The 13,263-nt window shown below is 39.9% G+C and overlaps 1 protein-coding gene across 1 annotated transcript; it reads right to left on the reverse strand.

Annotated features, from left to right (window-relative positions):
• Window positions 1–897: 897 nt before the first annotated feature.
• Window positions 898–11,156, reverse strand: vgll2a (vestigial-like family member 2a). The gene is made up of 4 exons (XM_056404660.1): window positions 10,934–11,156; window positions 8,983–9,229; window positions 6,442–6,939; window positions 898–5,022 (listed from the first exon to the last, which is right to left on the reverse strand). Exons 1-4 carry the CDS (start codon window positions 11,009–11,011, stop codon window positions 4,979–4,981), a joined length of 867 nt encoding a protein of 288 aa, XP_056260635.1. The 5' UTR covers window positions 11,012–11,156; the 3' UTR covers window positions 898–4,978.
• Between the last annotated feature and the right edge of the window lie 2,107 nt (window positions 11,157–13,263).

The following is a 13,263-nucleotide window of genomic DNA, read 5'->3' on the forward strand; positions in this document are numbered from 1 at the left end:
CTCATCGTTTCATAGCGTGGTTTTCGGCCGCAGCAGGCAGCTGTTTCCAGAGAAAATGCCCTAAAAACCCACTGTATGCTATCTGCTCAGCAGCAAACAGCAGCCAGGCTCAGTGAGAGACTAGCTGGTGAACACAGCTGAGAATTCAACAGCTAAATAGCCAGATATTTTTGGTGGAGATCAAAGACGGAGCTAAAACTGAATGAATATTGGACTTCTATTCATCAGGTGGCTGGAAACACAACTCCAAATGAATAACATTGTTGAGCTTACGATATGATCATGATATGTTATTTTTTTAGTTTACCAATACATACAATATACCTGATAAAAACCTACGCGGCGATGGGGCCTGCAAATAAGCTACAGATAGAGACTGTCCTCCTGCACCAGCAGCTTGTTATGACCCACTTAGATTTTATTGTTAGGTGTAAGTGGTCGTAGACGTATGAGGAAGTCAGGTGGCGTAGTGTAGAGAGCAACAGAGTCTGTATTAGGGGGTCAGGGTGGCTGGATGGATAGACAAAACAAGGGACTTTGACACAGGAAGCCACTGTTCATTTCCTGTTTGAAACTGAATGTCAACGTTGTTTCTTTTCTTCATGGCCAGTTCACAAACTCAACCTTAACCACGACGACGAAGGTCCTCTAATCTTAAGGATGTGTTTTATCTATGATACTTTTCTGAACCTAACCAAACAGTTTTACTGCCTAAAACTAACCATACCACGACTGTTCTGCAACCTAAACTGTGTTTTATTATTGTTACCATCGTGGCAAAGGTCCCGTACACCAGCCTATCACCAGGCTCCTATGGGTCATATCCAAGAGTAGGGACAAACAAGTAAAATTGAGGGTATAATGGGAGCGTAGCAAAACCTAACTGAGTAGTAAAACTATACTTTAACTGTTTTTATTGCATTTCATAGATAAAGATTTTTTTTCAGCCCTTGCTTCCAAAAAAATTGACCAGGTTCACCTTTGAGCACGACAGTGCTGTTACTTTATAGTTACAGGCATACAGCAAATACATACAAAGACTTTACACTGGAGTGAATCAACAGAAACAATACTTTAGGCAATATATTAATATATTCACATAGAACACCGCTGCATGCTGGGACTGCTGATTTACAGAAGGCCTGTGTACCTGGAAGAAATGAAGAGATGACGAAATAGTTTCACATGAACGGCTGCAGCATCTGTCACACACAAACACACACACTCTCAAATGATTGTTTCACGATACTTAAAAGGACCTTTGTTGGCTATATCGAATGATTCCTTTATTATTGAACTTCTTTACGTAATCATTATTATTATTATTATTATTATTATTATTATTATCATTACTATTTAATAAAAAACACCAAAAACTTGTGAAATTAATCAAGTAACTAAATATTGTTTGTGCTCACATTGTTTGTCTCTATGCAATGAACTCTAAATCATCCAGAAAATATTAAAGACACGTTACTTATTTCGGTCAAAGACAATTTACATGAAGGAATTGATCATTACATAAGGAGGAAGTTTGGGTTAAAAAGTGTTGGCACGAAGGTGTTACGGGCCTGTCAATAATTGAACAATGATCACTTTATAATCGAACTGTACGTGTATGAAAATGTTTGTTCCTACTCAGCCGGTTGCCTAACAGCGAACGAATGTGCCAGTGATTAAAAAGCATGAATGAAACGGCTCCTACTGATCCACAAATGCGAGCACATCTTTTAGTCAAAGGCAGAGGGACGAAAGAAAATATCTGCCAGCAGGAAAATTCATTGGTTTTGGTCTTTTCAGAGGATTTGTTGATAAATAAAAGATAATGCCAGCATTATCATTTAAGACTAATCTTAATGACTAATACTAATCTAGAACTAATCCCAATTATTATCAAATCCCAAAAAATGAGTAGCCACCGGCTGAATTTTCTTCATCTTTCTGTGTTGATTTGGTCCTTGTAAGTATAGAAATATTGATGTATCCTGTGCGTACATACACACTAACAAACTACTATTTGACAGGTGTGTGTGTGTATGTATATGTGTGTGTTTGTGTGTGTCTCCACTGCTCTCTGCTCCCTTGACTTATATCACACCAGTTGTCCCAGTGGAGCAGGATCCACCTCGCACTAAATGCTCCCTTTATTAAGTTCATAGGCCTGGCTTGAACACTGCACAGGGGGGCTGTGTGTGTGTGTGTGTGTGTGTGTGTGTGTGTGTGTGTGTGTGTGTGTGTGTGTGTGTGTGTGTGTGTGTAGAGTTGAAGAGCAGTTGTCGTTGACAGCTGCAGGGGAGCAGGCGAGAAAGAGTCAAGTGGCTTCAAATAGCCGTCGTTCTCCTCATTCATCAGAAGGACCCCTCCTCTCTCTCTCTCTCTCTCTCTCTCTCTCTCTCTCTCTCTCAGCAGCCATTGGTGTGAGGTTTATATTTCTCTTGTTGACACAGCCATGGAGATGTGTGTTTTTTTTTTTTTTGTTTTTTTTTTTAATATCTGCTTTCACCATAAATTGTCCAGGACAGAGCGGGTTAGCACAGTCCGGTCCTCTCGGCAGCGTTAAGCGTAGAGATGTGGTGGCGCTGGTTGCTCCAGTTAGCATCATGTTGCTGCTGAGGTGGGCGTCCTCTCATCAACATATTCATCCTCATTGTATCAGCGGCAGGTTAAAGGCTCTGTTCACCCAGTTTGGCCCATTAAACAGTTTTACACTGACCTAAAAGTTGATGATATTCAACGAAGGAATTGGTTTGTTTTTTCAGCAGTGTTTTTGTCAAATGTGCATTTCCCAATCAAAAAAAACAAAAAAACACCTGAGGTTATTGAGGCTATTTCTTTATATATACATATATATATATATATATATATATATATATATATATATTTGGGACACAGTTGGCTGTTCTCATAACTGTGACATCCGTTATCTTTGTGTAATATAATGACCGAGGAATATGATAGAACAGGTGTCAACATTGCACAGTGAGGATGTTTCGTTTCTGATTTACAGGTCAAAAGATGTAAAAGATGTAAAGGTAAAACGTTACGTACAACCTGCAAGTTCTGCAGGTTGTAGCTGTCGTAGCTCCGCCCCCAGCCCTTCACCTACATCCTCGTGGTCTCAGCTAGTGCAGGAATCAGGAGCTTGCTAACCTGTGACTCAGCCACAGCAACGCCTTCCAGCAGCTAATGCTAGCTTGAAGCCTCGTAGACCAGAAGCAGTTCAGTTATTGATTGACAACCGTGAGCTCCCAGCTCTGACCATGGCTCTCTGTGATTGGATAGGAGGCCGAGGCTCAATCCCTGCACCGCTGCTGTTCAAAAGGTCGGGGGTTAAAAAACAAAAAAGTCACATACTGTAGCTTTAAATTAGGGCTGCAACTAACAATTTTCCGTATCTATTAATCAATCTATTATTTTTCAGTTGAATTCTGTGTATAAACTTTAAAAAATAAAATAAAATAGGGGAAAATGTCAGATGAGCCAACGGTGACATTGTTTTGTATGACCAACAGTCCCAAAAGTATTGAATCATATAAAACAGAGGGAGAAAAATCAATCATGTTTGAGAAGCTTCAAGCAGCAAATTTTTAGTGTCTGATAAACGACTTAAAAAATGAACTGATTATCAAAATGATTGTCTGTCAACTTTCTACCCAGCACTAAATTTAAGTGTCTATTTCCTCTCACAGTCCGGACCTCCAACATGAAATATAAATAGAAAATAATACATTTTAACATAGTGGTCAAGACATTATTTGACTCGCAAAAATCACCAAACCGTTTTGTCAGTGTAACATCTTAATGAGACAACTGTGTCCCAATTCCATACTACATATTAATAGGGTAGGGCACCACTGTATGTAGAAATTGCAATAGTACAATGTGAACGAAACTTAATGTTAAGAACGTTCTGTACTGACAGGAATGGAAGCAGTACAGTACGCACCTCGATGGATGTTGGTCAAACTGCAAACACTTCTTTTAAAGACCTTCCTGGAGCTGTGTCTCCAGTCTATTTAAAAAATTTTTGCAGCTGTCAGCAGCTCCCCCGCTTCACTTGTGCACTGCATTGTGGGGCAACTGCACAGTCATAAATCAAGAGGATTCAGCGTACAGAGTTTATTAACCTGCTTAGAGTTTGTACATCGTATGGAATTGGGACACAAAAGTAGTTTGTAGCTGGTTGCTTGAAAAACCTGTGAAATCATGACTTGAATATATTTTGATGTCACTTGAAAACCCATGCAAAACTGTTAAACGTTTACTGTGCCATAACATAACGACCAAGGGATCCATGTAAACCGTGTGTATGTGAAGTGTTTGGACTCCTCCGTCTGCCAGATTCTCGCTGTGCAGCCTCCTCAACACCAACATGGCCTTTCCTCCAGCCATAACACACTCCCAGTGTCTGCAGCCCAGTTGTCCCAGTGAGGCAAGTCCTGCCAAGTCCTTCAAGCGCTCGTCTTTGGAGTTTGACAACACAACATGTGTCTCTGTCCGTCTGTCCCCAGACTTTTTCCAGTTTAGGAATGTTGTCCCTGCCTGTTACAGAAGCACAAAGAGTCTCTGAGTCTTTGTCCACATCCGTCAAGATCAGATCAGATTCTCTCGCTCCTCTCTGCGAGTCCAATTTTCTTTTTTTGTTTTTTTTTGTTTCCACGCAATCGCTTTTGTATCCGCACTGCCAGCGTTCAGCTCAGCAGGGCTGCGCTGCTGCTGCTGCTGCCGCTGCTGCTGCTGCTGCTGCACAGTCCACCGTAACACAGAGCTGCAAGTAGACCAGAAGCCGTTACAGCACAAAACTGCCGTCAGGTTTCTCTGTCAGTCATCCCATAACAGCAGCACAGCAACAGAGTAGAGCAGGGGTGGAGGATAGGAAGAGGCTACAGCTAAAGTAGGAGAGAGAAGGGCTGTGTGCGTGTGTGTGAGTGTGTGTGTATTTGTGTGTGTGTGTGTGTGTGTGTGGTATGAGGAGTCTCTAAAACCAATACAAATCCTTGCTCTTATCCTGTGCCTGTAGACCTGAGAGTAGGAAAGAAAGGAGGAAAAGGAAAGAGAAGGCAGTGGAGGAAGAGGCAAGAATAGAGAGATTAGAATAAGAAGCACAAATGTCTTGTTGATAAAAGCAGGAGGAATTGCCCGAGGCGGAGAGGGGATGAAAGCAGGACCGCAAGAGAAAAGGAAGTTGACAGCTGGTGTTAAGGTGCTGATTGACAGTCAGTTTGTTGCTTCAAACCACTTGTGGTAAGTTGATCTGAGGCAGAGAAGTAGAGCTTTTATTCAATTGTGCTTCTCACACTGAAGCTGTTACTTTCTCACGTGGCCACACTAAATGAATAATGGTGATTTTCCTTTAATCTGATTCTGTGAGTCGCAGACAAAGAACTTTTTTTTTTTTTTTTTTTTTTTAAATTCCAGCCAAATACTACAACAGCTCATTTTATTTGATCAGTTCTCTGAATGATTGTGCTTTTTGACAGGAGGGTTGCCAAGTTCAAAGTCAGCCCAAACAAGTGAGAAAGTTCCAGTGTGTGTCAATGTGGAACAGAGAAAATCTGTTAAAAACAATTGAACAATTCTAGCCTTTTAAAATCAATTAACGCATCCCTGTTGTAAGTTCAACCCGTCAATCCCATAATCACAGATTTCCATTCTTTCATCCTGCTTGATCACAATTTAAATTAAATCTAAATCTCTCCAGTCACTGACACTCCATAGATATGCCTGTTCTCTATCTTATAATATCAGTAACCGGCATCACCCAGTCGCTGTGAGAAACACATGATCAAACGTCGACGGAAACTTATACTACAGTATGTCTGCTGCTGTTCTAGACTTTCCAATACTCTCTAAGGCAAAAGAAACTGACACATATCAGATACTTTATGTGGATTAACACCTTGAGTTACCATAGTGCTACCTGGGTTTGAGTGGAGCAGCTCTCACCAAGAGTAAATCTACTGGAGGCTCCAAACGTCCAGGGTACACTGGGAATGGTTGCAAGGCATCGGAACAGCTACACCTGCTCAGTGCTGGATTCACAACTAAGACGGGTTTATTTCAGAATCTTTCAACTCTTCTCTCCTAGATCAGAGTTTCTAATCCTGTCATTTCGTGACCCCGTTTAAAGCCGAGCAACACCAACTTGCGACCCCTTGTAAAAAGGTCAGAACATCCGGTCCACGCTGAGCTGAGCTGTGAGCGCTTCAGGCAAAAAGGGATTTGAATCATTTTTGGATTCATTTGACCAGGTAAAAAAAAATTCACCAAATTTACTTTGCAACCCTACAACAGCCTCTCAGGTGCTATGTTGCTATCCAACAGTCCTGTAAGCTGTCAACTAACTGTTCGTTTAGACCAAACCCCTTCCTCTTCCTTCCTCAAATTTGTGATTTTAGTTTTTATAAATAAAATTGACTTGATCTGAAAAATTGACAATACCTGTGTCCATGTTGAGTCCAATTTCTGCTCCGGCTCCAGTGAAGGCCCCACTCCAGCTCGCCCCCGTCCCTGACTCCCCCTTCCCCCTGAGCTCACAGGGTGAGGTGCTGGGCCCCGGTACCGAGCTGCCGGACGTCAGCCGGTGGTGAGGCCTCACTGACGGCACCAGCAGCGAGCCGTAGCGCGGGTCGAACGCCGTGCCGTACATCTCGTGAACCCCCGGGCGTGAGTATGCCGAGCTCTGGGTGCCTATAGCGCCCCCTAGCGAGTAAGGGTGGTGGTGATGGTGGTGGTGGTGGTGGGACGGGTGCCAGGTGTCCGGGCTGGGCTGGTGTAGGTGGCTATGCAGGGAGGCGGAGGAGTACGGGTCCCCGGGGAAGGAGAGCTCTGTGTGGGAAGCCGACAGAGCGCTGCCCAGTGTGGAGGAGACCGACGGCTGGTAGGAGCTGTTCCAGAAGGAAGGAGGGAAACTTCGCTGGCTCATCGGGAATGATCCGTCTGAGGACACAGAAATCCACACCTTCACTTTACACAGTAAGATCGTTTACTTTCCATGAAAACCTAAAGTGACTAATTGCAGCACATTCAAGTTAAAAGCCTGAGTTTGAAGTTCATCCTTGACTTTGGGGGAAAAAGCAGTTTGACAGGAATTAACAAGAAATTCTAATAACAATGTCCACCTACTTACTACCTGATCCCTCATTTTAAAACTGTTTAAATGTTTTATTCATCTCTAATTTTACAGAACTAATCTGCAAAAATTCTAATAATCAATTCATCGTTTGAAACAAACAGCAAAAGTTCCAGATATTTGCAGTTTTTGACTGTGGGTCAAAAAACAAACAGTTTGAAGACGTCACCTTGGAGATCTGGAAAATTCAGATGACAATTTTTGAGATTACAATTTCCTGACATTTTATGGACAAAACAATTAGCTGATTATCTGATTATTGAATAATAAAACTAACCCTTAGTTGAGAGTCACTTGAACACAACGCGAGACACAGTATCACTAAAAGGAATGTGAAAAAATATAAGTCATAGGAAATCATTTTAACTGTGCTATGAGTTTAAATTATTCCAAGAACAGTTGCTAAAAAAAAATATGCAGCAATCCAAAAATATGTCACGCCTCTCCAAGATGAATGATTCCTATTTTTAAATAATTTAAGTCACTTCAAATAATAAAATTTTTTAATTTGTGGAAAATAATAATAGCAGCGGCGTGTCGTAGAGACAAGCAAGGTGAGCAGGGCTCGACCAGTTAAAACTGAAAATAGAAATCAGTTAGAATGATACAGAAGTCTGAGTGATGTCTCTCCTTACAACAGATGTAAGGAGAGACATCACTTCCACTGTGCTGTCCCGTTTTTGTCCCGTAAACGATCTGATATTGCCTGTTTGCCTCCATGTTGTACTTTACTGCCCTCTTGTGGCAGCAATGTATTGTCTCTGGAAGCTAGCGTGACTACCTGCCGTTTTATCTCCAGTTTCTGTCGTTTTCTCGGGGGTGCCCGTTGCACATTGACTGATCAGAGAGGGGAGCAGCATTTCTTGGACGTTTGCACATTTTACATAAAAATGTTATTTAAACCAACTCACTCACTTTTTTTTTCTACTTTATATTGCAATAAAAAAAAAAAAAAAACAAGGCCAGCAGTGAAACTGCCAACTGAGTGTCAAACAAGATACACCTCCTCTCCCTTTTCTGTTACATGGCTGGTAACATATAAAATACAACAGTGCTTACAAAAAGGAAGAAAGGCTGAGGGTCATAAAACACTATTCTCCAGCAGGAACAGAATGACAAGATACAAGACCAAAAAGATATATCAGATGATACATATTATTCATTTCTGCCAAAATAATCAAACTAATCTAAGGATTAGGATTATATTTTTACTTTATTGTTATTGTTCACCTATTTGTAGAATTGATAGTTATTACAAATGTCGTCTATGGGAAAAACTCAACCTCATCTTTTCCTTCTGACACATTTTGGTTGGATGTCCACCTTTTTTTCCCCACAGTATTCAGAGGTTTTCTGGTTTCAGAGTTTTGGTATTGCCAAATTAAATCTAAATCCTGTTTCAGAGGTTGATCTTCACTGGTATGAAGACACTGAATAGCAGCACAGAACTGGAAACATCAGCCTCAGTCTGAAAAGTGAAACTGTGTTACTTTTGACTGAAATGAATAAATACAGCCTTCGCTGGTTGTTGCACTGTAAGTAGTCTTCCTTTTTATATTTTTTATCTTTGCATGAGAATATTTAATCAAGTGTCACCAGGCAGAAATCTTATGAGAAACCAAGATAAAGCTAGTGGATCCTGGGAAATGATGTTTGCTACAAACAGCCTCAGTCTGTCAGTCAGAAAAAAAGAAACAAAGCACAGGAACAATAGAATAAAAAATTAAAACCTTAAAGGAGGAAGTTAATATCTTACAATGGTCACAATGCTGTGTAGAGGCATTTCCACACTGACGGACATGCAATTAGAGACAACAAACACACACACACACAGACAAAGACACACACACCTCTTACGGCCTTGTGGCTGCTTGAGGCAGGGTATGCAGTCGTCTGGCTGAGCGCTCGGCTGAAGTGCTCGTCTACCACGGCGCTGATGTCGCCCTGGAAGTAAGTGAAGAGGACGCAGCGGGAGCTCAGGTACTCGGCTCCCGGCGGCAGCTCCTTGTCCTCCTCTTTGATCGCCGGGGGCCCCAGGGGGCCGAGCCGGCTGCCGCTGTCCTGGGGATCTTGCATTTTGGAATACAAGGCCAGTTTCTGGGGAGGATATACAGATGTGCATAGGTTAAGAGAAGTGACTGTATTTGTCACATTCATTTTTTCATAGCTGCATTGATTTTAGGTGTTTGCAGAGACTGTGACATCGAAACCTCATAAAAATGAATCTATAGAATTTACTTTTCTGAACACTCTCGTGGGAGACTGACAAATAATATAAAAGCATATGGCACAATGAGTTTAATACTTAAACATCAACCCAAAGGTGTGCTTTTTATTGGACAATAACAAAAATAATGCTTTGCTCACAATAAAACTAATTTGATGGATTTGACTTAATGATGAACTATTAATCACTATGTCACTACACAGATATATTAACATGTAAAACACTGTGGTCACGTTCAAACCTTGTAACTTTGTAGGTTTTTCAGTCATTGTGTGCAGCAGTATAGTGACTGGTGCAAACTGTTTCACTGCTTAAATTACTGATATGATATAAATCATTGAAGATTTAAGATCATATTATATTATATCAAAACAAGACAAATGCATGTAATAAACTATATATAACAAACTATATAAAATAATTGATTAAATAAACAAAACAATTGAAATGTTTATTATCTAATGTGGTGGATAGCATGAGCTGACTGCTGATCCTCGGGCTGTTCAGGTGACAAAGTGAGTTTTGGCACTATGTGAAATATGCCTGAATGTTGACTGAGAGGTTTTAAGAGAGTGAAAAAAAGCCCTTTAACAGGTCGCAAAGGCCTCCCAAAAACCTGCTGCAGTCCAGCTACTGACGCTCACAGGCATGCAGTCCTCTAACACGCACTAATGTGACAGTAAAAAGTGGAATTAAAAGGTCTATGGTTCTTTAATATTTGGCCACTAATGCGACAATGAATGTAAAAAAATAAAAATAAAAATAATAACATGCCAAACAGTGTGAGATACATTTAAATTTTCAAATCTTAAACTAGATGCTTAGTTCAACATTGTAAAATTAGAGAAGGGAATAAATCTTTAAGCGAATTAATACTTGTTGCGGTTGTGCTAGATATTAAAATAAACCAGGAGACTCTATAAATATCCAGAATACAAATCAGCTTTAAACAAACTCTATAAACTCTTAAAACTAAACAGGCTGTGGGTGTGATTGTATATGACACATGAAATCCATCAATTTCGACTTGAATTCAGCTCAAAAGAGTTTCTAATATTCATTTACTTTTCTAAAATTAGCCTAAAGGGACGGGACAGACAAACTGTTCAACAACAACACTCTTATTTAACATGGAGGAATTATATTAATATCCATACAAATGCAAACTAAGCGAACCGAAGACCCAAAAGAAAGTTGAACATTCGCTTTAAGCTTTTACGCACCAACCTATCTACCAACAACCTCCCTGCGAGTGGCGCGTTCACACGGTCCATGCTTTGCGTTTTATAGGGTTTTAAGTGTTGAACAACTGGCTGTTTAACACATGTTTAGATATAAAGAGGATACAAAGTGGTGTTAAGGGCTGTAGGAGTTAAATAATTAAAATACAATATCATTAGCTGCTGGTTGTTTGGATAATAGCTGCGTAATCTCCTGAATTTACATGGATTGAAGTTTTGACGGGTTCTGAGGACTTTAAAACCTAAACGTTAAAGTTTCCTGTACATTGAATCTGATAATAAAGTCTTTGGTGTGGAGATAAGTAGTGTTTATGAAGCATATATGACCCATACCTGGTGGTGATAGGGGCTGTAGGAGCTGAAATAAGGCTGAGGACCAAACACTTGGTACATCACATCCAGGCAGCTCATGGCGAAGAAATCACGAAGAAGAACCAAGCGTCATTGAGAGAGCAGGTCTGTTCAGACGCAGAGGAAACAGCACTAATCCGGGCCGTGGAGAGTCCCTCTCTCTCTCTCTCTCTCTATCGCTCTCTTTCTCTCTCTCTCTCTCGCTCTCTCTGCTGCGCCGCTCTGCGCCCTTTACGCACTGCACTGCGGCCGGGCGCAACGGAGGGAACCCCCTTCAGCCTGTTCCTCCTCCTCCCTTCACTACCCCTCCTCCTCCTCCTCCTCCTCCTCCCTTCACACCCAACCCTCCTTCCCACCAATCAGAAGCCGAACTCTACCTCTGCCTTAAGGGACTTAAGAAAAACATTACAAGAACAGCGGCTTTGAAGCCAAATATCTGATTTTAATGAGCCACACATTTTATATTTTCTGCGACTTTTACATGAGTGATCTGCCTTCGCAATTCTGTATTTAACTATATTTCAGTGTGCAGCCATGCTGAGCTGCATATGTTCTTATTTTCAGTTTTTATTAGAGGTGTTTGTCATGTTGCAATTAACTCAGCAACAGTAAAGGTTCATCTAGTTTATTCTTTACCTTGGGAACAAGAGTGTAGTCAGATAATCTTAACTTAAAGGTTCACTTATTATCTTTCCAGCAGGAGCTTTTGACCACATCTACAGTGAGACCATTTGCCACACAAGCTCAATCTAATATAATTCAAGATAATCCATGAACATCAGACGTGGCTCCACTTGTGCAGTTTGTGTTTTTGTTCCTTGCAAAAGTCAATTCAACCCTTCATTAAGTAAGGTTGAGATATTTGTCAAACTCCTTCATCCATTTTCTTAATATCTTATTTCTTTTCAAGGTTGTGGCCGAGAAAAAGTTTGCGCAGCTGAATTTTCCGTCGTGTTTAAAGCCACAGTAAAGAATGTAACAACTGCCACTTGCTGCTAATTGAACGAGTAAACAAATCAAACCGACCAATGAGTGGAATGTAATGCTATGAATTCCCACAATCCCTCAGTGGCCTCCCAAATTCTGGAGGTCAAAGGTCAAATAGTTTGTTCCCGGTTTGGTGCTGTTAGGAGAGGTAGAGTAAGAAGATAAAGTGGTAAGTAAAGTTTTAAAATTAGTCTTATAGTAATGATAGATAGATAGATAGATAGATAGATAGATAGATAGATAGATAGATAGATAGATAGATAGATAGATAGATAGATAGATAGATAGATTTAATTATTATCATTAAATTACACATCTGTATTGTTTCCAGGCAGGAAGAGCATGAAAAATAAAGCTGTAATAATGTTTATTACTTTTTTCACACAGATTTTAAAATTACATATTTATTCAGTGAAACTTATAATTACTTTTTACATGAATTTTTTAAAATATTATTTAGTGGGAGTGTAAAATTGTTTTTCATTGAGATTTATTTAAAATAATCTTTCTTCTTTTTTTTAATATTAGGATATTCAGTATACAATGATCTTTTTTATAACTAATAGTATCTCAAATATATTGAATTACATCTGGTGACTTTGTCCAGCTTTATCTCATTTTCCTCTCATTTTTCATATCTTATATTTCAGCTGTAGGCTTATAATAACAGGTGGAAATGAAATCTGAGTTTATGGTAGTTTCCTCAAATTACATCAATATAATGTCAGTGCTATATAATGTCAGCCTACACTGATTTACAGCATATATTAACCTATTATTCTCAGTCTGTGTGCTCCGTCCACAGGTTTTAAAGATCAAGGCGACAAATCGAACACTTTCGCCTTGTGATGCATTAAATTTTCATGCACTCTCACAACACAAACACCACATTCAACAGCAGCAGTTCAGCACTTGCCAACTCTAACGAAACGTTTGATTACATCCTGAGTGAAAAAAAAAAAAACTGAGAAATTTCTGATCAGTTGCACCAATTTATTTAGGCTGAGTTGTTTACATGAAAATCTGGTCCCTAGAAAAATTAAGTCTCCAACTGACAAATCGTTATGAACTCCGACTGCAACTGAGCAAAATGATCTTATTTTTTTTCCATGAAAAATCTTCCCTTTTAATAATCTGTCACATTTTTTAATGATATCAAAATATTCCCATGATGTGTTTGTTAGTTTGTTAGTTAGTTAGTTTGTTTGTTTGTGGGGAGCAAAGGAGAAAAAGTTTGGTCTGATCCATTTATTATGGCTGTATATCTTTTCCTACATGTTACTTTAATGATCTCAGACGTGAAGTTTTCCTGCACTGACCACATG

The sequence above is a fragment of the Seriola aureovittata genome, chromosome 19, assembly GCF_021018895.1.
Source record: "Seriola aureovittata isolate HTS-2021-v1 ecotype China chromosome 19, ASM2101889v1, whole genome shotgun sequence".
NCBI classification, from domain to species: Eukaryota; Metazoa; Chordata; class Actinopteri; order Carangiformes; family Carangidae; genus Seriola; species Seriola aureovittata.

Bases quoted from the DNA above. Each gene is read 5' to 3' on its own strand.
- vgll2a (XM_056404660.1), bottom strand. From the start codon at position 11,011: ATGAGCTGCCTGGATGTGATGTACCAAGTGTTTGGTCCTCAGCCTTAT. The intron at 6,940-8,982 runs GTGTGTGTGTCT...CTGTGTCCTCAG, and splicing joins CAGCCACAAGGCCGTAAGAG to ACGGATCATTCCCGATGAGC. The intron at 5,023-6,441 runs GTATTGTCAATT...TCCTACTCTCAG, and splicing joins TGGACTCAACATGGACACAG to GTCTACAGGCACAGGATAAG.